Here is a 26,272-nt window from a genome sequence, read left to right as displayed (position 1 = left end):
TGTTTCATTATAAACCTGGAGGTAATGTTTGACTTCTAAAACGATGCACATGTATTACTTTATTAAAAAATTCAAATGTATGTCCACACAAAGTGTGTGCACAAATGTCCACAGCAACGTTATTCATAATATCCAAATGGTGGAAACAACTCGGATGTTTATCTGTTAATGAATGGATAAATAAAATGTGGTGTATCTGTAGAGTGGCTATTATTCTCCCATAGGAAGGAATGAAGTACTCATCCATGTTACAACATGAACGAGCCTTAAAAACCTTCTGCTAAGTAAAAGAAGCTAGACACTAAAGACCACATATTGTCCAGTTCCATTCATAGGATATGTCCATAACAAGAAATCTGTAGGGACAAAAATTACAATAGTGGCTGAGGGTTTGGGAGGTTGGGGGTCAAATGGAGAGTAACTGCTGGTGCTTTCTTTTGGGGGGTGATGAAAATGTCCTGGAATTACATAGTATGATGGTTGCCCAACTCTGTCAGTATACTAAAAGCACTAAATTTCACTTTTAAAAGGTGAGTTTTATGGTATGTGAATCATATCTCAATACAGCCATTATTAAAAAAATAAAGGGGAAATGGGTTGCCAGAGGATAGGGTTGGAAGATAATATTTTTACTAAATAATTCATTGCATCTTTTGAATTTTGAGCCATGTGCATATATTATTAATCAAGAAATTAACTTTTAAATTTAAATGGATAGTATTTAAAACATGATGAAAGAGAATATCATAATCAACACTATCGTATCCAACACTTGTTTTTGCCAAATCTCAACATTTTGCTGTGGACATAGTTGAATTCTTCTGTCTACCTTCCCACCACCTCCCTAACTTGCCAGAGTAGCCGTGTTCTTGAATTGGTATTTATCATTTCTCAGACATATTTTTATTATAAACACACACAGGTACAGACATATCCATAAACCACACTATAATAGTTCTTTAAAATGTATACAAATATATTAGTAGTATTCCGCAACTTTTGCTTTACACCAACTTTATATTTTCAACGTTCACTCTTACTTAGTCAATCTAGTTCCATTCACTTATTTTAACTTCTGGATACTGTACTGAACCACAGTTTACATATTCCCTCTCCTGTTATCTTCATATTTTTTCTGTCAAGCAAAATTGCAGTAAACATTCATTCATTCATTCATGCCATCCCATCACTGGGCACTGCTGCTGCTCGAAGAGCCGTAAAGACCTGCCCGAAGTTGAGCTTATTTTTGGGAGGAGACAGTAAGCCTCATCTTTAACATGTGTGTTAGAAGGTGTTAAATCTGTGGAAGAACAGAGTGAGGATGATTGGAAACGACAGGAGTAGGAGTACAGTTTTAAATAGCTGGTCGTGGCAGGGGAAGTTCAAGTCATCTGTTTCTTTGATACTGCTGCCTCGTAAAAAACCTTCAATCTCAACTGTTTACAACAACAAACCTAGATTCCTGCGTCAGCCGGCATGGCTCTGCTTCAGAACATGGTGAGCTGGAGTTGGCCTGGGCTGCGGGTCAGTTTCAGGTTGGCTTCATGCATCTCCTCATTCCCTTTGGACAAAGATGGGATTTTCTCATGGTAAATGTACTCAGAAGTCCAGGAGACCAAGTTGAATCATGTAGGCGTATTCAAGACCTCTGTTTGTGTCCTCTCTGCTAACGTTCCAGAGCTCAAGCAAGTCGCGTGCAATAAGCTCAGGTAGGAGGAGAAGCATCCTCCACCTGCCTGAGTGGGAGGTCCTGAGCCATCTCACAGCAAGGATGTCAGTGTATAATTCTGTAGTGGAGAAGTAGTGTAGAATTGGAAACTATAATTTTTAAAAATTGAAGGAAGAAAATAAAACTAATACCTAATTCATAGGATTATTGTGAAGAATAAATAAAATAATGTATGTGAACAGTCTAGTCCAGAGCCTGGTATAAATATTACAAGACTAGTTAACACATATAGCATTTCCTATGTGCCACACACTCTTCCAAGTTCTCTACATGTATCAGTCGACCTCACCCTCACAACAGCGTAGAAAACAGACACTGTTCTTATCCCCATTTTCTAGATGAGGGAACTTAGGCCAGTGAAATCAAATAATTTGCCCGAGGTCACATAACTAATACAATAGTAGAGATGAGGTTTGATAACCAGACAAGTGGCCCAGCATCTTTACTCTTAATCACTCTGCTATGATCCACCTGCATGCCCCCCAGACCCCAAGTCTGGGTTAATGCTGTGTGTTCTCACGGGCACCCAGCTTTGCTTTTGTCATGGTTCTGAGTACCACTGTGAGGTCACTTGTCTGCATCCTTGAATACAGTGGACATTCTGCCAAGGCGGAGATTGTGCTCACCTTAATTACTCTCATTCCCTGCCCATCAAACATCAGGGGTAGGGGATGGGCAGTAGAGTGAGGCAGAGGCATTTTCCCCTTTGAACAATCCCCACAGTGCATGAAGGGGAAGTGGGGAGAGTATAAGCCATTAAAGATGCTAGAAAAACATGAGATAATTGATGGAGCAAGGTATCTAAGTAAGTAGAAGATATAAGATTAAGATTAAAATGAGGAACTATTGACCTTGAGAAGATAGAAGAACACCTTCTCTTTTAAGAGTGAAAGAGAAGGAAAAGATGGGTCTTTTAATTTTTTTAATATTCCATAGAAAACAAGTTGTCCCATTTATTGAAGAAGTGGTCCTCATTTATTTTAATGCTTCCTTATGCCAAGTTCACACGTACACAGGGAATTGTTTTTGATCCATTCCCTTAACCAGTACATACTCTTTGTAGTATTTCTACTATAGCTCTGTAATATACTTTAATTCCTAGTACCCTTCTTGATATATTTCAGAACTGTATTTGGTTATTCTCATGCAGTTATTCTTCCTTACATATTTTAGATTTAATATTTCAAGGGCCATAAAATCTGTTGGCATTTTAATTGGAAATGAATTGAATTAATAGACTAAAATGGGGAAATTCAACATTTTCAAGAAAATGGCCATGTCTCTCCATATATTTTCCTATTTTTTGGTCAATTATTTTATGTCCATGTATAAAATTTTATAACTTTTTCCATATAGGTTTTGCCTATATATGTATTACAAATCCTACTACTACTACACAAATTGAGCCAGATATCATTTTAAGTAATTTGCAAGTATTATTTAACTTAATCTGTACATTAACCCTCTGAGAAAAGTGTCAATTATTATTCCCATTGAAAAGATGGGTCTTGTGAGAGTTGAGGCTAGAGAAGGAAGCTCACACCAGATGACGCGGATCATCTCAATCAACAAGGGGCAGGAATATTGGGCCAGGAAAGGATGCAGGCTGGTAGGGAGATAAAAGCAAGAGGAGAGAGTTTGGAATAAATCTCTAACTTTTGGGTTCTGTGATCTCTTTAATCCCATGATAAATAGTATGATGGACCCAGAAAAAAGCATACATACAAAATCATGCATAAAGAGTTAGGGGTCCACGGACCCCAGGTTGAGAATACCTGTTCTCAGGAATTAATGAAATTGAATAAAAGCATTTCTAAGAAGTAATCTGAAGGCAAACAGCTTGAATTTATAGCATTTCAAGTCTATGTTTCTGGGACTTTCTTCAGCAACATTCAGTAGCCGGGGAGTAGCAGCTGATGCGGTTTTAGGGATTGAGGCTGTGAGCTCCATAGCCACCCAGGGTGGGATAAAGTAAGGAGGGCAGTAGGGGTAGAGGGAAGGCAAAGCACAGGCCACTTAAGAGGCAGAGGTGGCAGTAGAGGCATGTGGATGGTGGGGTAGGAAGTGGGAGAGGTCCTCTCTGGGTGTAGGCCATCAGGGGGGCATGACCTACAGAGAACGTAAGAATAATAAAACCAAAATCAGTCTGCTGTTTATTATCATGATGCACAAGCAATTCTAAACACTGACAGTGATAAAGTATTCCTCTCCAAAAAAGCCTTGGTCTAAGACCTAAACAGCTGACTGCCGCCGGGTAGCCTTGTGCCACTTGAGGCAGATAGAGAGATTACGATGGAGGGAGTGGTCCAGGATGTGGGTGAGGCAGTGGTGGGAGGCTGAGGTGGGGACCACAGCTGGCGGGTGCTAGAGAGGAGGGTTCCTTCAGGCGGGTGTTTGCAGGCAGCAGAATTCAATGGCTTTCATCTCCTGGAATCTAGATGTTGACTGGAATCCAACGAGCTTTTTTTTTTTTTTTTGACTTGAATCAGCTGCTAGGCATAACCGCACATTTCACCCTCTTCAAACATCAGCTCTGCTCACATCTGCATCTGCCTCGATGTTCCACTGCCTTTTTCACCCCTTTTTATAGCAGATGGCATTTATTTACTTACATGCTTTTCTCCTCTACAGACTGTGTGCTCCTTAAGAGCAGCGATTGTGTCTTACTCATTTCTGAATCACCAGTGCCCCCAGACAGGCACTCAAACACCTACTGAACCCATGCACAAGTGTATTTTGCTCTTGTTTTAGATTCCTCAGATGTCCAGTGACCAGGCACCAGTAGCCGCCATGCTGCTGCTCTCCTCCCAGGTAAACGAAATGAATCTCTGTTCTTCTTTATGAAGTGTTACTGCCACACCTCCATTCCATCCTGAAACCACAGGGATGCAATTAGGGAGATCCACAGTATTTCGCGTATTTTCATCCTTCAGACCATCAAGACAGTATCTGTGCTGCTGCAGAGTCCTGACTGATGAGTATTCACCCCAGAGTGAAAACCACCAGCATTTGGCTGCTTTGTCGTGTGATCAGCCCTGTCACGGTGCTGCCTGGATGTGTCTCTGGTGTCCTGAAAGAACTTAGGTGCCTCTGGAACCCCACCCCCTGCAATGAATTACTTGGGAGTAATTATGCAATGGAGAAAACGGGGTCCAATTCACCCCCTCAGTCTTCCCTGGGGAGTCACAAGAAAGTTGACAGTTCTCTGTGAGGTGAACCACTTCTAGAATGGACTGAATCTCCACCATCTATTCCTATTCTTCTGCCCACCCTCTCCAACAAGATGGCCCCTGTAGGGTTCTGACCAAGACACTGCCACACCGCTGACTAATGAAGTAGAGAAACCAGAACAGCTTGGTCTGATATTTGAGGTTGGAAGCAGGAACTTTCTAGAGGAGAAGTCAAAGAAGCAAAAGGAGTATAATGGCAGCCCCCCAACCATAGTACCCACTGGTGGGGTCCCAGGCCCCTCGCAAATACAGAAGCATATTGAACAATCAAGCATCTTCAACTCACCATCAGAGCTGGAGCAGAGCCTCAGATTCTCATTCCTCAATAGTAGGCTGGGTGCTGGAGCTGCACACAGGCTCTGGGCAACACGGAGATGACTATGTGTAATGTTTGGTCAACATTACTCAGGATACTATACAACCTTCACATCCTCTGTTAGGCTGTGAGCGCTTGAGCACTTCCATTTGAAGATGAGAATTAGCCCTCAGGACGAGCATTCGGGGTTTGGGCATAGAACTGAGATATTTTAATTCTCTTGCTAATTTTCTAAAATGTGCATTCAAAAAATAAGTGTGGTCTCTAGGAAGGAATTCAGCAGCATTGGACTATAGCAGCTGCCTAAGTGACCCGCTGGTGCTCTTTGTAGGAAGCGTCTAAATAATTGAAATCTTTAATTGGGTTAAAGAGATCCCTAGTACATAGGTGCTCTATAAATAAAAGAATGAGTAAATAATATGGTGACCTTCCCTTTCGGGCCCTTCCCCTTAAAGAGATCATTTTGTTTTGTTTGCACCAATAAGATCACTGTTCAGGGACTCTCGAGAGGGGTTTGGTTTCACCTTGGGGTGGGGCTTTCCCAAGGAACTCCCTTCTAGCTTGTTTCAGGGATGCTGCCACCTCTTCCCTTGGCTCTTTCATTAAAAATGAATAATTTGTTTATCTTTGCTGTAAGTAGCTAGGCACCAGAGCATTGCGTTCGCAATTAGGGGCAGATCAAGAAGTCAGGGTAGCAGGCTGACCTTGCCTTGTTATCTGAAATCAACAGGTTTAAGTAGCCCAATGCCTACAAGACAGCTAGAGGGGAAAGAAAGGGAAGGAGAGAGAAAAATGCTCATAAAGAGGAAGTGGTAAGAGGCTTCTGAATTTCAGTGTGACCTGTCAGGTGATTTTTGCAGGGGAGGGGACATGAGAAAAAAAAAAAACACGTTAAGTAAAAATGTCCTTATAAAGACAAAATCTATTTCTTTCCTGCCTGATGATTTGTCATTCTAGTCACTTCCTGCCTTGTGACCACACACCCGGGGTTGACAAAGTTGTTCTGCAGATCAGAAAGAAGGGAGTTTCTGGTCACGTACCAGTACCACTGAGAACAGTTTTGCTACCAGGTAAATTTCCTTTGTCTTTTTGTCATTTCTAAGTGTTTATGATGTTTTGCTTGTTGGGCGGCTCTGGTTCTGTGGATTGTGGATTTTGCCCCCAGGGGACTAGAGATCTGAGCACCTGTCGCCCTTGTCCGCTATGAGCCAGGGCACCGTTTAACTGCCCAGCAAAGCTCCAGCCACATCTCGTGGCCGCCCAGAGTGGGACCCTCCCCTCCGCTCTCTGGGGTGGCTTCTTCTCCAATTATATGCAGTTATCACCCCCCCAAAAAAAACTATGATGTTTGCTTCCTTTTTAAACCAAACCGTGTTCTGATTTATTTCTATTGCTTTATTTCTGGGAGGCTATTTACTGTGATTTGATCTACTTTCAAATGTTCTCAGGAAAGTGGACATTGATCGTTTAGATGCTGTTGCGCGTTGGCCTAATGGGGATAGTTTAACTTTAGCTCCTGTGGTTCTGTTTTTCTAAAAAACTCCTTTATAGTACTTTAGAGGATGTGCTAACATCTTGAGTCATATGTTACTGAGTGTGCTACTGGTTATTTGAGTGATTTTGGGTACCGCTGGTTTTCAGTGGGTGTGCTTAATAACCACATGGAATTAGAGGCTGCCTCTTCTCCATTTATTCTCTAAAAATAAAAGCAATTTGTGTTGCTTAATTGTACTGTTTTGTAGAATTGTCTGAACTATTTGGTATCCCTGTGATCATACAAATGACCATTAATTATGGAAGAAAGGCTTCAGTCTATAATAGAAATTCTTATAAAGTTGATATGGGATATTTATTCTAGAAACTTTATGGAAACATAGACTTTGAAACTTGTAGCATCAGCCTTTATTAATTACCATTATTCAACAATATTTAGTACCATTGACAGATGATAAACATAAAAGCCATCCGGACTGCAAATGGATTCATTTATCCACACACTTATCAAAACCCAATTTTTCTTAATCAAGTATAGCAACTTGTTTTATAAAATTACCTCCTCAGGACAACTTAAAAAAAAAAAAAACTGTCGTTAAACGAAGGTGATTTATCCACACGTCTTGATTTTGAATTTACATAATTTATCATAATTGGTTTCTAGTAAATAAAATGGTTTAAAGAACATCTACACAGGCAAATTTCAATGGAGTTAACTGCTTACCTATAAATGTGAATTTCTGAAGTTGTAAAATGTGATCGTCAATATTGCTTGACGCATCTCACCTGAATAGGTTTTTTTGTTTTTGTTTTTGTTTTTGCGGTATGCGGGCCTCTCACTGTTGTGGCCTTTCCCGTTGCGGAGCACAGGCTCCGGACGCGCAGGCTCAGCGGCCATGGCTCACGGGCCCAGCCGCTCCGCGGCACGTGGGATCCTCCCGGACTGGGGCACGAACCCGTGTCCCCTGCATCGGCAGGCGGACTCTCAACCACTGCGCCACCAGGGAAGCCCCCTGAATAGTTTTAAACTAGCAAAAATGTGGAGCTGAGGGAGAAGGACTTGGACCCCTAAAAATAACAGATTAAAACTATGCTATGTCTTATTTTAAGTAAAAATATTAATGAGAATAAAATGAATTAGGATGCAAAGGTATGTCAGTATTTTCCTTACATCGGGAGGAAATAAAAATGGAATCAAGTTTAGATTGTTAAAGCATCAACCTGATACCCATTTCTCTTCATTCTTGTTCACTCCCAGCAACATCAGGGAAGAAACTTCTGGGTCTTGCCCTTTGAACAAGCACTGCTGAGGTGGGACATTTCATTAGCTATCCCAGGGATGCTTTCTTTTGTCACATTTGAAATTTTGTCTCCTTCATAAATTGTGCCTTGAAACAATCGGTAATTTGGGAAACAATATCCGTGTTTTAACACCATTTCTAATTCTTTTGCTGAACCCTTTGGGGACTGGGAGGCCACAAAGTAACTTTCTCATTCAAATGTATCTATTTAAATTAGGACAGAACAAGTAGTAATACCACTTAATATTGATACGTACTTACTATGTAAGCCACTCTTCATTCATGACCTCATTTAATCCTCCCAACTACCTTTAGAGATGAGGAACGGGCTTAGATGGTTGAAGGACACGGCCCAAGGTCACAGGGTGAGGGGCAAGGGCGGTAGGTAGCCAGGATTTCTGGCTCCATTCTGCCTCTCTGTAAGCGTCCGTCTATTCCAGAGCCTATCTTCCCCACCAGCACCTTTTTCCCAGATGTACCCCGTTATAGGCTTTTCGTTCTGAAGCTGACTGAAGAGATCTTAGCATTCATGATTTGAAGAGAGAAAGAAAGAGGACAACAGTTTGCAATAAACCCAGAAACTTTTTCATAAATAAGAGGTATCACTGTGGGTTTCATATAATAATAGAATGAAGTGTTTTCTTTTAAGTAATGCATAATTTTACTCAAGAATTGTGCGCCTTCACAAACCTGCCTCAGCCACTTTCCCAACCTTATTTCTTGTCACTTCCTTCTGCTCTAGCTGCCACCTCCCGCCTCTCCCCCTCCCCCCTCCACTTACCCACATGCCAAGTGCACAAGTCCACAAACCACCAGAAAGTTCCATGCTCTTTCACTCCTTTTCACTCCAACTGCCTTTCCAAGTGCTTTCTTCTTTATCTGTGAAACTTCTGGTCACTTTTCAAGGCTCATTTCAAGAAACCTGTCCTTTTGCAGGGCTTTCCTACTGCTTCTTGCCTCCACCGATTCTTCTGTGTGAGTTTGTTTAATGCTTTGAGTTTAGAGTAAGTAGAGCAGTAATCATATTGCTTTCCTTTCAAGTGCTTAATTTGCTGACAGCCTGAGCTCCTTCTCTGTCTCTCCTGGCAGGTAGTAGGTGCTCATGATATTTATGGAGTTTTTTCTCAGTTCCTTAGATACGCAGAGAAGTCTTTTTTTAATTTCACTTGTTAACCTAATATTTACTGAGTTCCCCCAGTGACTGCTATGAACGGAGATATAACACCATTACAGTATTTTGCTTTCTAACATGCTTCCTTTTTGTCAAAGCACTATTCTTCATTTTAGTCTCAAAGCACTAAATAGACATTGACTTCAAGGCATTTAAGGAATTGTCCAGTGACCACAGGCAAAATTAATCTTATTATTTTAGTTTAAATACATTAATTGAGCTAAAACTTAGCTACCCTTACCAAAATTATGTACCTGATAATAAGCATATTGGATGACCAAGAGCACAGGAACAGATACCATTAACTTTTATTTATTCATTTTGCACTCTTCTCAGAAAATTCTCAAGTCAACGTCTCCTTGTTACCAAAAAAGTGAAGGCTCCTCTGCGTATATGGGGGAGATGGCAAATGAATTCTAAAATCAGGTTAGGTAAAATAAAAATAAGAACTTTTCTCCTAAGGTTATATTTACGAAGAGTCAAAAATTTATAAAGTCTGATGACTGTATGACTAATAGATTTTATAGCAAAGTGACATTATTTAGATTCATGTAATTGTCTCCTTAGGATATTTTTTGTTTGCTAGTTTTCCAACTCACAGATATCATCAAATGAAATGATTCTATTCCATCTGCGTATGAACCCTGCAGAAATAAACATTAGAATTAGAGTCCACCAAAATATAAAACTAATCAGTGTCAGCAGACTCCAAGAGTTTCAAGTTTCCCTATTTTACCAGATGGCAATGCACTTCTTAAAAGAGTTCATGTTTCACATTGTTTTCATTTTGAAGTATAAGAAGTTACCACCCAATCAGATATTCATCTTCTAGGAGCATCTCCCTACAGCTGCTGTGACCACTGGGCTCCCCAGATGGCAATTCCCCGTTGCTTTCCTCAGTTGCCTCCTGATTGAACTTCCTTATGCTGTTGACTGTTCCCGTTGTTTTGTTTGTCAATTTCAGTCATTACATCAGTTTCCCCAGCAATTTCGTAGTCACTCCATCTTGTAAGATACTGTAAGCAGCAGATGGGGAACAAAGAATTTCCATTCATCATCCTAATAATGACAGCTTAGCCTTCTATACTACTGTTTTGGATTGAGTGTTTTTCTAAGTGTTTTGACCGTATTAATGCATTGAGTCATCACAACAATCCTGTGAGGTAGGTATTGGTGTTATCTTCATGTTGGAAGGCAAGTTAATCCATTCAAGTATTTCATTACTTTAATTTTCTACAATTGAATTAATTTTATATTAACTACTGAATTCCAGGGGAAACCTCCTGGCATAAACAGGCAGCAGGCCATGGTGCTTATTTGTACCTAGACCTTGAGTTGCACGCAGATAATAATAATTTATCCTAAATAAATGCATCTGTATCATTAATTGCTTTTATTAAAGACTATTCTTTGTCAACATCATCATCATCAGTATTTACTCAGCTCCTCTGCACTTGACTATTTGGTTTTTACCAACTTATAGACCTGTGTATAGGTCACAAAACATGATCTCTACCCTCAAAAGCTTTGAAAAGTTCTCAGTCATAGAAGATTAGAATACTTGAGTCAAGTGGCATTCCCATTTTCTAACTATTGTGATTGATAGACATGAATAAATTAAACAATTTAGTATTTATACCCAAGCACACATATCTATAATTACATAGTAATGGCCAAATATAAGTGTCCTAAAAAATGTGAAAGAATGAAAGATTGTTTTAATTGTGAGCTGAAGAATAGAGGTAAAAAGTGACCCACTTACTGAGTTAAAATAAGTTTTGCTCAACTTCAGAGCCACGCCTGCCTCAGCCCCACCTTAAGTTATAAGGAGGCTTGTTTCTCAAATATAGTCAGTTGTTTTTTCTGGCAGAAGGAAAAGCTAAGATACTAAATTGAGGAACTTGCAAAGAAAGCCACAGTTTTGTGGTTGCAGCATTGATTCTTGTTTTAGTCTAGCACCAGTTCCACGGACAGATGGACACACTTGCATGCTCTCTCCATCTCTTTGTCTGTCTGTGTGTCTCCCTCTCCCTCTCTCTCTCTCTCTCTCTCTCTCTCTCTCTCTCTCTCCCCCCTCTCCCCCCACCTCTCTGTCTCTCTCTTTCTCACACACACACACACACACAGTGACACACACACACATCCTCTCGACTGGCTGAGCTAAAATGGAAAAGAGATTACATTCTCCACAGGCAGAAAAGCCAAGGTGTCAAATTTGGCCGGCAAATTAATGCGGCGTGTGAATTGCAGTCTCTAAGATCATTTCTTTTCCCTTTTTCTCTGGTTGCACTTTCAAGAGGGAAGTGAATGAATGGACTAATTACTTTACAATTAAATAATACCCTGCATTTTGATTCCTCAGTCTGGTAGTTGTCTCCAGTATTTATCCAAACTGTGTATCTGAATGAATGAAGTAAAGAGGCGCACAAGTGCATCTGTATAAAATTTGCATCCTCCGCCTTTTCGCCGTTCCTCAGGCAAAGTTTAGAATTAGAACTGCATCTTCGTTAACCTCAGGTGTCACATTTTAAAATGTGGATCCTTGATGTCATGGGCTCACATTACCTTCACCAGGAGGCCATGTGATTAAGAAAGAAGAGTGGAAAATACATTCCTTATGGAGAAAGCTACATAATAGATGCAAAGAGAAAGTAAGAAAAAATGAGGAACGTGTATGCAGTTTTGCATTATTGAGCCCCTTTTTCTTCATCTCAAAGATGTAAGTGGGGCTTCCCTGGTGGCGCAGTAGTTGAGAGTCTGCCTGCCGATGCAGGGGACACGGGTGCGTGCCCCGGTCCGGGAAGATCCCACATGCCGCGGAGCGGCTGGGCCCGTGAGCCATGGCCGCTGAGCCTGTGCGTCCGCAGCCTGTGCTCCGCAACGGGAGAGGCCACAACAGTGAGAGGCCCGCGTACTGCAAAAAAAAAAAAAAAAAAAAAAGATGTTAATGAACTTTCCCTTCATTTCCAATGCTTTATAACATTAATTTTCTTTTCCCTTTGGAAAGATGGAATATCATGGGCACCTTGATGACTTTTTTCAGATTTTTTCCCTTCCCTCATTGTCTTTCAAGTTGAGATTTTTCATCAAAATATCCCTGATGCTCTGTTTCTTTCCTGTGACCACAGAAGAAGACAGTTGGGACTCTTAATCTGTCTGGTGATTGAATATAATGTATATAATATAACATGTATTAAATATCATATATAATGTCACTTTTTAAAGCTTGTGAGTCTGAGTGTCTGCAGTTTCTGTGCATGAGACAAACAGGTCTGGTGTAAAGAAAAGAGCAAATTTGGAGGCAAATTTGGATTCCTTTTCTAGCCTTTTACTAATTGTGGAGCCCAAGCAAGTCTCTTAGGCCCCCTGACGCTCAGTCCCCTCATCTCTGAAATAGGGAAAAGTACTGTCTATCCGCTGGGTCTGCTCTTGGGTCCATCTCCCCTTCCATTTCCCCATTTCATCAGTCTGTGTGTATATCTCCCTCTGCTATGCTCACCATCGCTGCTGACTTACTGAGCCCTCACTATTTGCTAGGCATTGTGCTAAGCTCTTGACATATATTTGCTCTTATATTTCCACACAAAAGCTGCCTGGGGTTGATGTTCTCATCTTCTTAGAACAGATGATCAAACTGAGGTTCAGGGAGGCTTAAGTCCAAGGTTACAGAGCTGGTCAGAGCCGAGATTCACACCTTGCCGCTTTTCCATTTTAATATTCACAGTTTCTTAAACATGTAAACCATGTCTGTTTTCATTGCATTGTATTTTCTAACCTGGTCCACTGGCTACTTTCTAATAAGTCTAAATATTCCTTTCTGTGGCTGAATATTCAATGATTAGTCCTAATTTTCCATCAGGCGGAGATCCCAGCTCTGCCTTTGGTGGGTCCGCTGCTCTACCAAACAAATAACTGCTGGAGGATATTATGGTACAGAGTTCTCAAGGGTTATGAAGCGCTTACGCTATTTAGTTATTTAAAATTTTGACAAAAGAAATGTCATAGCATGTCCCATTAGTAAATTGGTATTGGTAAGTATTTGCCCAGCAAACTCTGGCTTCCAAGAAAGTGTAGGTAAATCTGGTCTATCAAATGAATACAAATTCCTGCCTCAGTTTATCTGTAACTGCTTGTTTTTTTGTTTTTAATGAGAATGAGCTGGTCCTTAGAAATTCTAAAAGAACTACCCCAAGGAGCCCATAGAAAATGAGGTCACATTATTGAGAGTAAAGAGAAGCTTCTGTTGTCATTGCTGGTATACAGATGTCAGCTGCATGTTGTCTTGGTGTCTTTCCGTCAGCTCAAACCACAGCAGAGAAAGTGCCTGGAGAATTCCGGAGTGGGTAAGAGATAGAGGCAGAGAAGTGGCCAACAGACTCAGTCCCCAGGCACTGGTGTACCTGAGAGGGAGGAGAGACATAGCCCAATGGTCTTCATCACAGATGCCCAAGATCCTTTTTCATTTCATGTCTCACAATGGATGTGCGGGCTTTTCTTAAGATTGCTGTACATTTTCCCACTCTGGCCACACTTCCTCAACTGTCAGAAGGTACTTTCCACGATAAGTATTTCAGGCAAGACTAAGCCCAGAGCCCCTTGACCGCTCAGCATGAAATCAGCCAATACCGATGCTGTTGGCTTCTAGCTGGTATCATCTTCTGATTCCGCAACTGCTTTTGAAACTGCCTTCAAGGACTCTGGAGGAGAGATGTGGTACGAGCGCCAGAGCAACCAAGCTAAGATCATTTGAAGATAAAGCGTAGGTGTGAAATCTAGATTTACACCTATCCACACATGTGACATACATACAATTAAGTGTGAATTTTAGACAGTGACTCTAGATAATATTTCATATAGTCTATAGTGGAAATTGGGTTTGTTCCCCAAGATAATTTTGTAAAAGTTCTGTTTTTTTTTATTTTCTCCTTCCTTCCTTCTTCCCTCCCTCCCTCCCTCCCTCCCTCCTTCCCTTCCTTCCTTCGCCAAGCACTATTGTATACAATTTAAACACTTTATCTAATTTCATTCTAACACAACTCTTATGGAGTGAGCACCGTGATTGCATTATTAATATCCCCTTTGTACATATGAAGAAACCGAGGCTCAGAAATTTTAAGTAACGTGTATTCAAGCACACAGCAAGAAACGGTTGCATCAGAAAATCCAGTATCTTTTCGCCGTGCCTTGTTGCTTCCTAGTTCATTCTTTTTTATGTATATAGCAAGCTTAATTTCATGAAGGAAGATAAGATCGTTAACGTACAGATGAGGTTTGTGAGACGCCTATGTTGCCTTTTCACACTTGCTTAGACTGGGAGAAAGTGGGTCGTGTTCTAGCACAGGTGAAGCTGTAAACTAAGCCCGTGCTGTTCTTAAAACGAGTGGAAGAAACTCCTCCCCTTGTTCTCTCCATCCACATATTGAAGATGTGAAGTACATTTCATGGACGGTGCATCTCAGGGATTTTTTTTAACCTTTAAGTTGTTTAAATGTTCATTGACTTGTGTTTTTCCCGTACTTTGGTTACACCAAACTAAGCTTCCGGAGGCTCTACTTGTCTTTTCTGACGAGTCACTGACTCACTCTGAGACTTTGGGGAACAACTTCACTTTTCAGAACCCCCATTTTCCCGTTTTCTCGCGCGGCAGGGCCATAATGTCTGAGGCTTCCCCAATTCAGAGCAATGTAACCCTGGGCCAGTTACTTAAATCTCAGTTCCCTCATCTATAAAGAGGAAATCGTCATAATGCCCCATAGAGTTGTGGTGGAATTAAATGTGGTAACGCCTATAAAACATTCAGCACTGGGTAACCACTCAGTAAACATTAGTTCATCTTCCATTTGTCCTTTAGCTATTATTTTCTCTGGCTCCAACATAGATAAACTTCCTGTGGAGAGAATATGGGTTCATCATTCTACATGAATAAGGAAAAGACTGACCTGGAAGCTCTCTCCTCTTCATCTGTGGAAACCCAGGTCACATGTCACTTCTCCCCGGGGCACCACGCGTGGCTCCCCAGGGGAGAGCTGTTTTCCCCATTCCTGTGGATCTAAAAAGTCCCCCAGTATTCTAGTGACGGGTGTCTCTCTCCCCTACTAAACAGGCCAGGACCACATCTTATGTCTGCGTCGCCAGCATCTAACCCACGACCTAGCGTAGAGTAGGTATTTACTTGGCAAATGTTTAGTGAAAGAAGAAACGTACAAATAAATATATGAATCCGCCTAGTGGTGGACACTTAGAATTACCGGAGGATGAATTTCATCGTCCAGATAATGATATGCAAATTACATTCAAGTGAACTCTAACACCCATTCCTAATTCTTTCCTGTGTGTTCCTGGTACATTGAGTTTGTGCATCTCAGCTGATTTTATCCTCCTTTCCGTCCTGCTCTGTCTGCACACCACGGCCCCTTTCCTCCCAGCAGGACTCAGCTCCAAGTCGGACACTGTACACTTAGGTAGAGAGACCTGAGCATCGGCTGCGGCCAGCAGGGTTTACAGAAACTGCCCGGCCCCAGGTTTTGTTACCTCAGCCAGAACCCTCTGGTGGCTGGAGGGTGGGGACCAGGGGGCATCCCCAGCCTAGTTCAGAGACTGCCAAGGGACACTTGCAAAGTCATCTTTCCTGCAAAGTGGTTTTGTATAAACTTGACGCATCCACTTGCCTTGTTCTGTTGTTTGTATATTTCAGTGGGAGGGATATGATAAGTATGTACACAAGAATATTATCGTTAAACTCCTCAAAGAAGGTGATAGTAGACTTCTTTTTTTCATGTTTTTTTATTGTGGTAAAAGTCACATAATATAAAACATACTATTTTAACCATATTTAACTCTACAGTTCAGTGGCACTAAGTACATTCACATTGTTGTGCAACTGTCACCATCATCCGTCTGCCGAATTTTTCACCTTCGTAAACTGAAGCTCTGTCCCCTTTAAACACTAACTCCCCATTCCCCCCACCCCCTGGCCCTTGGCATCTACCAATGTACTTTCTGACTCTATATGAATTTGACTATTCTAGGTACCTCGTATAAGTGGAATCAAACAGTATTTGTCTGCACCTAATGTATATTGGAATGCACTTTTAAGGTTAACTTAATATATGTCCTGCAAACAGATTGTACCTTCTTTTTTTTCCTCCTGTGCTATACAGTAGGCCCTCACCAGCCATCTACTTCATACATAGTAGTGTACATGCGTCGATCCCAGTCTCCCAGTCCATCCTACCCGCCCTCCCACCCTGGTGTCCATACGTTCGTTCTTGATAGTAGACTTCTTAAGCCCTGTATACCATTTGTTTATGGGTTTGTTTGTTCATGGCTACAACTGATTTCCTACGTACTTATACTGCGTGCCAGCCAGGAGGCAGTGCTGTGAGATGATCTCATATAGTTTGTGATCTCATAATCTGCTGGAAGAAATGGAGATGTGGACATGGGGGTCTGAACCAGAGCTCAGAGGAGGAAAGACTCCCAGAGCCCCACCCAACCAACAGAGGACAGAATGTCTGAACCCTTGCTGATCTCAGAACTCTAAGGGTATCATTTTCATATCCATCTATGAATTTGGTGTTTTGTCTTAAGAACATTGTGCCTCAGTGTGAGTTATTTTAATGTGGTTTGCTTTTTGGTTGCTAAGAAATATCAGAGGTCCTTCCTGCAAAGTCAAAAATGAATGTACAGATGAATACAGAGGCCGTTCACCTTGCCTCGGTCATTGTAACCCTGAAGGTGCCAATAGGATATGTGTGTAGTATTGGGCACGTGTTGTTTGTAGCCCAGACCTGGATGCTGCCTGCTCAATACCCAGATTAAGTTCTCCTTCACGTGTAGGAAATATACATGAAATTATATTCATAAGATATTTGAAATCATGGGGGAATTATACTTTACCATATGTTGAGCAGGTCTTATTTAAAGAACAACATTCCCTCTTAGGTTTGAAAACTTATTATAAAGGAAAGAGGAGAAATAAGGAGCCTTGGACTCCAGTCCCAATGAGCTCGGTGACATTGGTCACATCCATTAACCTGGGTGTTATTTCACTCCTCTGTGACAGGAAGAGAGCGGCCAGATAGAAAATCTGGTGCCTTTACCTCTACATTCTGTGACTCTGTTTTTATTGTGTTATCATTTAAGGAACTTGACATAGATGCAGAAGATAGCAAAGGAAACTATTAAAGATTTGGAGAAAGCCTCCCAAAGCAGGTTAAAAGAATTTTTTTGAAGACCCAGTGGCTGTCACCAACGCACGTGACAGAATTTTTATGAATTGAGCAGCTTCTGTAATTCCCTCTGAGAATAGCCCAAGAGAGGGAGCTTTAATCGTATCAGAAAAGATTTAGGTTACAGGGTTGGGATATGAGACACCAGAGAGGTTGTAGGGTTTCCTTATTTGGATATTTTTGAGAAAATAGTAGATGGCTCTCTTTCTGGGGCAGTTTGCATGCAGTCTTGCCTAGAAACTAGGAGCGAACTGGAGCAGCGGGACTTAAGATGTACGCAGTGACATCCCAGAAAGCTGATCTCACGTGCCGTTCTGGAAACTTCCCTGCTCTGTGCTGAGCAGTCAAGCAGCTGAGCAGTGGGCATCTGCCTTGGTCAGTGAGGAGAATGCATGAGGACAGAGCTTTGCCTGCTGCTGAGGTAAGAGCAGGTGGGGCTGGGAGATGCTGGGTCCACTTCCGAGGAGGTATCTCCCCAGAAGCTGCTTCAGGCCATGGTCACAGCTCCTGATGGCCCCTGGCCCTATTTCTAGGCTCCTCTGAAATACACCTTACCCTGGCTCTAACTTGTACATACACTTGTCAGCTAGTGAACAGACTTTTGGAACTTTTAACGTGGAAGGGACTTCATCTCTCAATTTACAGATGAGGAAACTGAGGCCCAGAGAGGCTAAGTGGAGTCTGACGTTACATAGACAGGTAGCATCCTGGGTCTCCCGACCCCCAGGCGCTCTCTTCTGCCCCCTGCTCGTTATTTTATTCTGATTTCCTTGGAGATGTCCATGTGTATAAATGATCTGATTACTTGTATTGCATGGGCTGATTGAGTTGTTTGATATTTTATTTTTTGAAAAGCTTCTGTGCTAATTTCTTACTCTTATCTGATCTCTTCCCTGCCCCTCCTCCCACCACTGCCCTGTGTTTAGCCTTTCCACCTGTTCATATTTGATCTTCAGAACCTCTTCACTCTATAACCATTTTGCAGTAAGTGAGCTGTAATCTCTGTGTTGCATTTGAAACTTGATGTTTAACGGTGGGTGTCATGAAGCCCCAGTCTTCGTGGCCCCCTTGCTTGTAGCCCAGCAACCAGGGCAGTGCTTTGCACTTAGACTTCTAGGTGGAGTGAATGAATGAATGAATGACGTCTGATATTGAGGTAATGGTGTCACAGTGGATAATCAACTGGCCCATAATAATATTCAGCTTTTTGAAAAGATTATTTTCAAATAATCTTTGGGGTCCCCTGAGCTTTCAGTAGGGGAGGTCTGGATCTTAAGTCCTTGTGGCTGCATGTGAAATGAAGGGTCTAGACATGAACGCCAGGAGTATCACTGTACAGCCCAGGGAAGGAGAGAGAGGCCAAGGCAATGAGGGTCTCCCCAACCCCAGCCTGGAGCATCCCCTTTGCTTGCAAGAGGTTTGCTCTGTGTCCCGTCCTTAATGGGGTTGGACAACTTGGTAGAAAACAGACATCGGGGGGTGCTGGGGGAGAAAGCAGGGAGCTGGACACTCCTTAGTTGGGGACAGAGTAGGGCTCTGTGTGCCATGCTAATACAGCTTCAGAAGCCCCTCAACTGAGTGATCAAACCACAGAGACCCCCAGAGAAACATCAGGTTTGGAGTAATCAGGGCTGCTGGCTTCCTTGGGGGGGGGGTGTTTTCATCCCCTGAGATAGACAGCAAGCTGTTGAGCCTGTGCTGGGAATAGCCTTCCAAGAGTGCAGAGAGAAGAATTCTCCCCTCTGCAGCAGCCTTGGGAGAATCAGTGTATCTGCAGGGAGAGAAAAGACAATCTCAAAGAGATTTTGACTTGACAGAAGAATTCATAAGAGCCCCCTTAAGTGGCCATCTGTATTTGAGGACATTTATAATTATTTGGTTCTTAAAAACAAAGGCACTTTTAAAATACATTTTGAGAATCGTCCCTTGTGGGAAAGTTTGGAATATCTGTATCCGCAGAGAAATTGTATCCCCAGCATGCATAGTAAGCTATCACCACCACCACCCCGCCTCTGCACAGTGTTCTACTTTGTAAAAGAAAGCGGACAGAATTAACTGAAAGCAAAACTCCTTCCTTATCTAACTGTAGTATGATAGCTTTTAAAAAACATTTATGGGGATTTTATTTGGCTTCGGAATCCTAAGTATTTTATGTTTCACTTCTTTAATCATCAGAGTCTAACGCTAAAGATTACGGGATTCATGATGTTCCAGGTGACACGTTGTTTTGGGTTACTCACTACTCAGTGAGGTGTTCGGAAGTTGTACAATTTTCCCCTGGATACGTACTGAACTTAGGAGGTAAAGGTGGGAATGTGGGTCCTGAGTTTCCAGTTTTACTTTCCCCACTGTGTCAAGTTGCAGGAAAAGTAGGGCACATTCAAAATAGTCCCTTGGCAATGTGATGCCATGTTACAGATGCCACTCTGATCCTAGCAGTTATATAATTGGGTGTCAATCTATCGAATCAAAATACCAGCCCACACAGTGTTACCTCCTTTCAGAAATGATGCCAGTTCAGGAGCCATTTCATTTTGCCAGGTCACCTTTTATCAACCTGTCTACTTCTTTTCATTATCAGTTAGGAAACTCCTCAGAGAAAATTCAGCTTACATTTTTACATTTATTTCAAAGAACGCATTTCCTTCTGTAAATTCTACAGCACTGTGCTCTATAGTAAACTCCTGCAGATTGTTTCTACATTCAGATTTCAGGGAACTTGAGTCAGGTACTTTTATTATAAGAAGTCATTCTCAGAAATTCTCTTTCACTACCCATCTGGAAAATACCAGCCTCCTTGAAACAGAGACTCAGAACTGGCTGACCTAAAGGAATGGACAGGTTTGGTGGCTTTTGCAGTTGGTGGTTATCTGATTTTCTTATGACTTTAAAAATAATCTTATTAAAAAGAACAACTGGTACTTTCTTTGGCCAAATGTCCTGGGATTTTATAATCATTGATTTAATAAATGTAAGTGCTTACAGAGAAAGTAGCCAGACGTGACTTAGATGAATGATTTGAGATGTGTCTTCTTAGATTCATGACTTGGGCAGTGATTCAGAAATGGGGTTCCAAAATTCACCACTGATTTGCAAAAAACCTTAAGATGGTTCTTGGCGAGTCATAGTTAGATGATACAGTCATTGAAAAGGGCCACACTTACTGCAGAAGCAGTAGAGCAGAGCCCAAGAAACTGCTCACTCATGCCCTGAAAGGGACATGCCTTCCTCAGCCACTTCTTTTAAGCTCCAAATGGGAGTATCCAAAAGCCACAGCCCGTCCCATTACTGCAGCGACCTCTCTGGAGTCAGCTGCCAATATGGTGCCGGTAATTTGCAAACAAACCCTTGTCAAGTCTCCTTAAGAATCTTAGTCATATTATAACCCAAACCATCAAACATGCGTGAATTAAAATGGGTGTTTTTTTCAGGTAACCATATTAATAGACTGTGTAAAGTACCTAATACTTGATTCTAGCCCCAGCCATGTCCTTCTTAGAAATGGTCTGATCCACGTGTTTTTCCATCAGTTACCTCCTCTCCCTGCTTCTCTGCTTTGTGAAAATGCTGTCATTTGCACATTCAGTTCAATTAGTTAAAGAGTCTGTTCTCAGTTCTGGATCTTAATGGCCCTGTGAATGGTCAGTCCATCCTTTTCCTGCTCTGCTCTTTCAGCTCTGCATTTACAAACCCTAGCCTGGCAGTGCTTTGAGGACTTGTACATAGACAAAGCATTTCATCTCATTGGACCTTAAATCTCTTTATTTATAAAATGAGGGAGTTGTACTAAATTATTTCTTAGCTTGCTCTGTCTCTAAAAGTTGGGTTGTGTTTCCAGGACTTACAGCTCACTCTGATGGTAAAAGAGATTCCCTCTCCATATCTATTTGTGTTTGGGGGCAACAAACAACAAACGGTATCAGAGTAATTTAGGCTGGTGAAGCCTTCTTCTCCAATTCACCTCTTAAATTAATTCAATCTATTCTCTTTTCCTTTAGCTATTAAATCACTGGAGGGTTTTGGATTTTTTTAATTTGAAGGCTGTCTCACTATTTGGCTTCTCCCAGTTGATCCTTCCCATTTATGTAAATCTCTTACAAAAATGTGGTTTACCAGATGCTCAAGGTTTTTCATCTTGTCCTACCTGCCATGGTTTAAAAATCACATCGTTTTAAAATAACCCTACTTTCCCTTCCTAGGTCTTTTATTTGAATGGGCCCTGCAATTTTTATTCTAAAATATTTTCTCTGCTTTTTTACTGTACCATGATATTGAGATTTTCTTTCTTACCCAACACTGTAATTCTTTCCTTTCTTCCCTGGCCCTGCCCTTGATCCTTAAAATACAGTCTCATTCCCTGCCTTTACATATATTTCTCACCAGTGTCTCACAGTGCTCTCAAATCTAAAACTCTTACGTCAAAGGATAGGCCAAGTTTAGATTCGGAGATCCCATTCATTCTCTTTTTTTTTTTTTTTTTTTTTTTTTCCGGTATGCGGGCCTCTCACTATTGTGGCCTCTCCCGGTGCGGAGCACAGGCTCCGGACGCGCAGGCTCAGCGGCCATGGCTCACGGGCCTAGCCGCTCCGCGGCATGTGGGATCTTCCCGGAGAGGGGCACGAACCCGTGTCCCCTGCATCGGCAGGCGGACTCTCAACCACTGCGCCACCAGGGAAGTCCCAAGCTTTGATTTCTTAACACATGAAAGCGATAGCTTCCTGAGCTAGAACACCTGGATAGAGACTTCATATTATAGTTTTTTAAATCTCCCATAGGCTAGGCATGTTATATACTTAATGAATAATTGCTGAATGAATGAATGAATGGGTGGATGGAATGAGTGTCTAACAGAAATGCAAAGCAACCTAAATAGACAGCATGGGAGAGGAAAAAAGACTTGAGAACTGGAATCTTGCTGCTCCTCTACCTGGCTGTGTGATCTGAAAGATGAATCTTCTCTGAGTTTCTGGTTCCTGCTCTATACAGTAGGGCTACATGTACCTATGCCATCAGCCTTCCTTGAGCAACATTATAAGAAACAGAAAACTTGCGTTTACTACATCCCACAAGTGTCCTCTTCTCCAGGCCTAGGTGAAGACATTGCTCTCAGACCTCAGTTCTCCTGCCCTAAGAAGAGTGGTTTGTCTTATGTAAATAGAGTGAATTATGTAACTGATACGTCCTTTCTTCATTGAGCATCTCGAGAACTCAGAGCTAGATTTTCAGCGTACTTCTAGCAAAACGTTCAGTCCTGACCATGTGTTTGAAATATGCAAGCTCTTGCTTGCTGTCCTCTTATTTCACCTAAGCTAATTACTCCTTCTCCCTGATCACATGATTTTATTGGTTTACTTCTTAGGTTTGGTTAGATCTTTGTAACTGGGCTCAGATTGTTTTCGGAACAAGGCTTGATTTAAAAAAAAAAAAAAGAAAGGAAACAAACAAAAAAAAAAAGAAAGAAAAGAAGGAAGGAAAGAAGAAAGGAGGGAAGGGGGGGAGGGAGAGAGACAGAGAAACAGACAGACAAAAAAGGAAGGAAAGGAAGTGAAGGCAAGAAAGTCAGAAAGCCAGTAGCTGCCTCTTGAGGGTTATTGTGATGTGTGAGACTGTGTCTCCTTACGCAGTTAAGCCCTCGACAGTTTCTACCTTCCATCAGAGAACCCAATGGACCAGTACATTTTTAGATATAAGGTAAATAATAATACAATAAATCTTTATTGATAATAAAAGATATTTTTAAAGGAATTGAAATAATAACAATATATGTAATTCCACGATTTTTAAATCATGCTCCCTGGAATTCCCACCATGCATAGATGACAAGGAGAAGGAGGTGGAATAGTGGAGGTAAGGTGACCTTCAGGGTCTTTTTCAACCAAAGGCTTTCAGAGTTGGTTTTTTTTTTTTTTAATTGAAATATAGTTGATTTACAATGTTGTATTAGTTTCAGATGTACAGCAAAGTGATTCAGTTATACATATAGAAATATCTATTCTTTTTCAGATTCTTTTCCATTAGAGGTTATTGCAAGATACTGAATATAGTTCCCTGTGCTATACAATAGGTCCTTGTTGTTTATCTATTTTATATATAGTAGTGTGTATCAGTTAATCCCAAACTCCTAATTTATCCCTCCCCAGAGTTATTTTTATTTGTTCGCTGTTATTTACATGTAAGGTTTCTATTCACAGAGGGTTGCTTAGGAAAACAAAAGTTTGAAACTACTGATATATGTGATAAATGGTATGTGACAGGATAGTGAGTTGGTGGATAATGGATGAGGACTTGCAAAATTGAGCATAACGCATTTCTGGCCAACAGGGTTAAGTGCTGAAACTGTTCCCTTTCATGTGTGGTTGTTCATTGTCACTGAGAACAAGTACAGCACTATAAAATGATGTGCAAGTATAGAAAAGGAAATCCGTTTAAAACAGTATCCAGTCACAAATTTTAAATATTTTTAAAAATCAGTAATTTCACGAAAATTCCCCAAATATAATTATGCATAGAAGTACCCCTTCTCCCACACTCTCACCCCACTTATCCCTTCCCCACCAGGAAATCCTATAAGCTTTAATGGAGTTCCTATTTGAAACACGGGCGTGTGAATTAGCTAGAGACAAGAATATAATCCATTTTCTGTTGCAGTCTCTTTCTACCCACTAGAGGGCAGCCGTAAGGCACAGGGAAAGGGAAAATACTCAGGCATTAGCACTGTTTCTCAGCCAACACTAGCCTTTCTGAGAACACTTAAAAAGTCCCTCAAATTCCCATATATGAATGATTAGCGAGTCAGATTCCCTTCCTCTTTTCTTAAATATTTAGAGAACTTTGATAACTCCCTTTGAAGTTATAAAATTTATCTGTTGGCTTGGCCAAACATATTCATTTGCAGTATGAACATGAAGATATCTCTTAAAAAGACATTTATATAAAAGTTGTGTTTTGGTTGTATATTTCTGTGTTTCAGACTACTCCAAAACGTGATTTTAAACAACCATCATTTTACCATCTCTCAGTTCTGTTGGTTTCAGAATTCTGGGCAATTCTGCTTCATGTGATGTTGGCTGAGCTTGTGTTCATCCGGGGGCTCAAGTGGGCTGGAATGTCCAAAATGGCCCACTCCGCTGGCTGGTAGTTGATGCTGGCTGTCGGCTGGGGGCACAGCAGGGACTGTTAACCAGAGCATCCAGTTTTCATACTTCATGTGGCTTCTTCCTGTGGCTTAGACATCTCACAGCACAGCAGTTATGTTCCAAGAGGGAACAGCCCAAGGATGAGCATTCCAAAAGGAGGGAGAATTCCAAAAGGCAGGAAGCAGAAGTTTCCAGCCCCAGACATGGCTTCTCCAGCCTTCTAAATGGTCAAAGCAGTCGCAGGATCAGCCCAGATTCAAGGAGAGGGAAATAAGTTCCATCTCCTGATGTGAGGAGAGAATCAAAGGGAGGAGAGAGACTGGTGCAGACCATCTTTGGAGACCACCACAATGAGGGTTAAGAAAAAGGCTATTGCTTACATTTTGGGAAGATAATTATAAGTCATGATGGATGCAGAGGAATATTTCTTTACTTAATAAATGAGAATTGCTTCTCTGTTGTATTTTAAGAAGATACACATCAACCACTCCCTATGTTGTCCCCTCTCTGCAGATCTGTTGCCTAAAGCAATAAAAAAATGGCCAGAGGATCGGTATCTGATGAAGAAATGATGGAGCTCAGAGAAGCTTTTGCCAAAGTTGGTAAGTAAACCTGATACCTCAAGTCACACAATTCTCTTCTTTTTTAGTAGCTTTAGGACAGATGCGGTGACTGGTAACATGAGCAAAATAGCAGAAGGGACAGGAATACAGTGGTATTGGTTAGAGGAGCTGGGAAACATTTTTGAAAGCTGTTCTTCAAGAAGATTACTTCTTTCTCTATCTAAACATGGAATATGGGCCCTTTGTCATCTGTAGCCTTTCCTGGTAATGGCCAACTAAGTCTCATCTTTCATGGCTTGTCTGCTTTCTTTGGTTTCCTCTGTTTTCCTAGTATTCATACTTATTCTTACTCTGTAGCCCCAAACCTGTGATTTATTTTTGCATCTGTTTCTATGAGAGTCTCTTCAGATTCAGCTGTCAGAACCTCTGTTTTGAAATTATGACTCTTGGATGTTGGAAGTGATGCTAATGCCCATATCCAATAGCAACAGGCCTCTTGTGAGATTCTGACTTCGCATGGGGTCAGGCCACAACCCCGAATGACTGCCTCTCCTGCCCGCTCCCCTCCAATCCAGCCTACTCTCACCTCTCTTCATGCTGTGACCCAAATTGCCCCAAACCTTCAGCTCCCTGTTTGCCTTACAGATTCTGATGGCAATGGGTACATCAGCTGCAATGAGCTGAATGATTTGTTCAAGGCTGCCTGCTTGCCTCTGCCTGGGTACAGAGTGAGAGAAATTATAGAAAACATGATGGCTACAGGTGACCTGGACAAGGATGGGAAGATCAGCTTTGATGAGTTTATCAAGGTGAGATCCAAGGAGATGCATTTGAAATGTGGGAGTTCAATTCGGAAAACGTCCAGAAATACATTCCTACCCTCCTTGCTTCAACATTGCTTATTCTTTCCTTTATGGTTTTCTCAATCACAGATGGGGTTTCTAAAGATAAATTATGTTTTTGCAGGTTTTTCTTGGCCTGAAAAGCACAGACGTTGCCAAGACCTTTAGAAAAGCAATCAATAAGAAGGAAGGGATTTGTGCGATCGGGGGTACTTCAGAGCAATCTAGTGTTGGGACCCAACACTCCTATTCAGGTATG

At 41.5% G+C, this 26,272-nt stretch overlaps 1 protein-coding gene across 4 annotated transcripts in view; it reads left to right on the top strand.

Moving 5' to 3' along the window:
- The first annotated feature begins 4,510 nt into the window (after nt 1-4,510).
- LCP1 (lymphocyte cytosolic protein 1) overlaps nt 4,511-26,272 on the top strand; it is a 56,777-nt gene continuing 35,015 nt past the window's right edge. For 2 of the 4 annotated variants that reach the window (XM_067712988.1, XM_067712986.1), the window contains exons 1-5: nt 4,526-4,540; nt 6,233-6,345; nt 25,122-25,210; nt 25,817-25,980; nt 26,138-26,267. In XM_067712988.1, coding sequence (XP_067569089.1) covers nt 25,147-25,210; nt 25,817-25,980; nt 26,138-26,267 — 358 coding nt within the window. In that variant the 5' untranslated portion in view covers nt 4,526-4,540; nt 6,233-6,345; nt 25,122-25,146. Of the gene's footprint in view, nt 4,541-6,232; nt 6,346-17,772; nt 17,894-25,121; nt 25,211-25,816; nt 25,981-26,137; nt 26,268-26,272 lie in introns of those variants that run through there. The other 2 variants (XM_067712989.1, XM_067712987.1) reach the window with 2 other exon arrangements.

This window comes from Pseudorca crassidens, chromosome 18, assembly GCF_039906515.1.
Source record: "Pseudorca crassidens isolate mPseCra1 chromosome 18, mPseCra1.hap1, whole genome shotgun sequence".
NCBI classification, from domain to species: domain Eukaryota; kingdom Metazoa; phylum Chordata; class Mammalia; order Artiodactyla; family Delphinidae; genus Pseudorca; species Pseudorca crassidens.
Note: the sequence above shows the minus strand (reverse complement) of the source record. Positions and strands in the feature narration are given on the sequence as shown.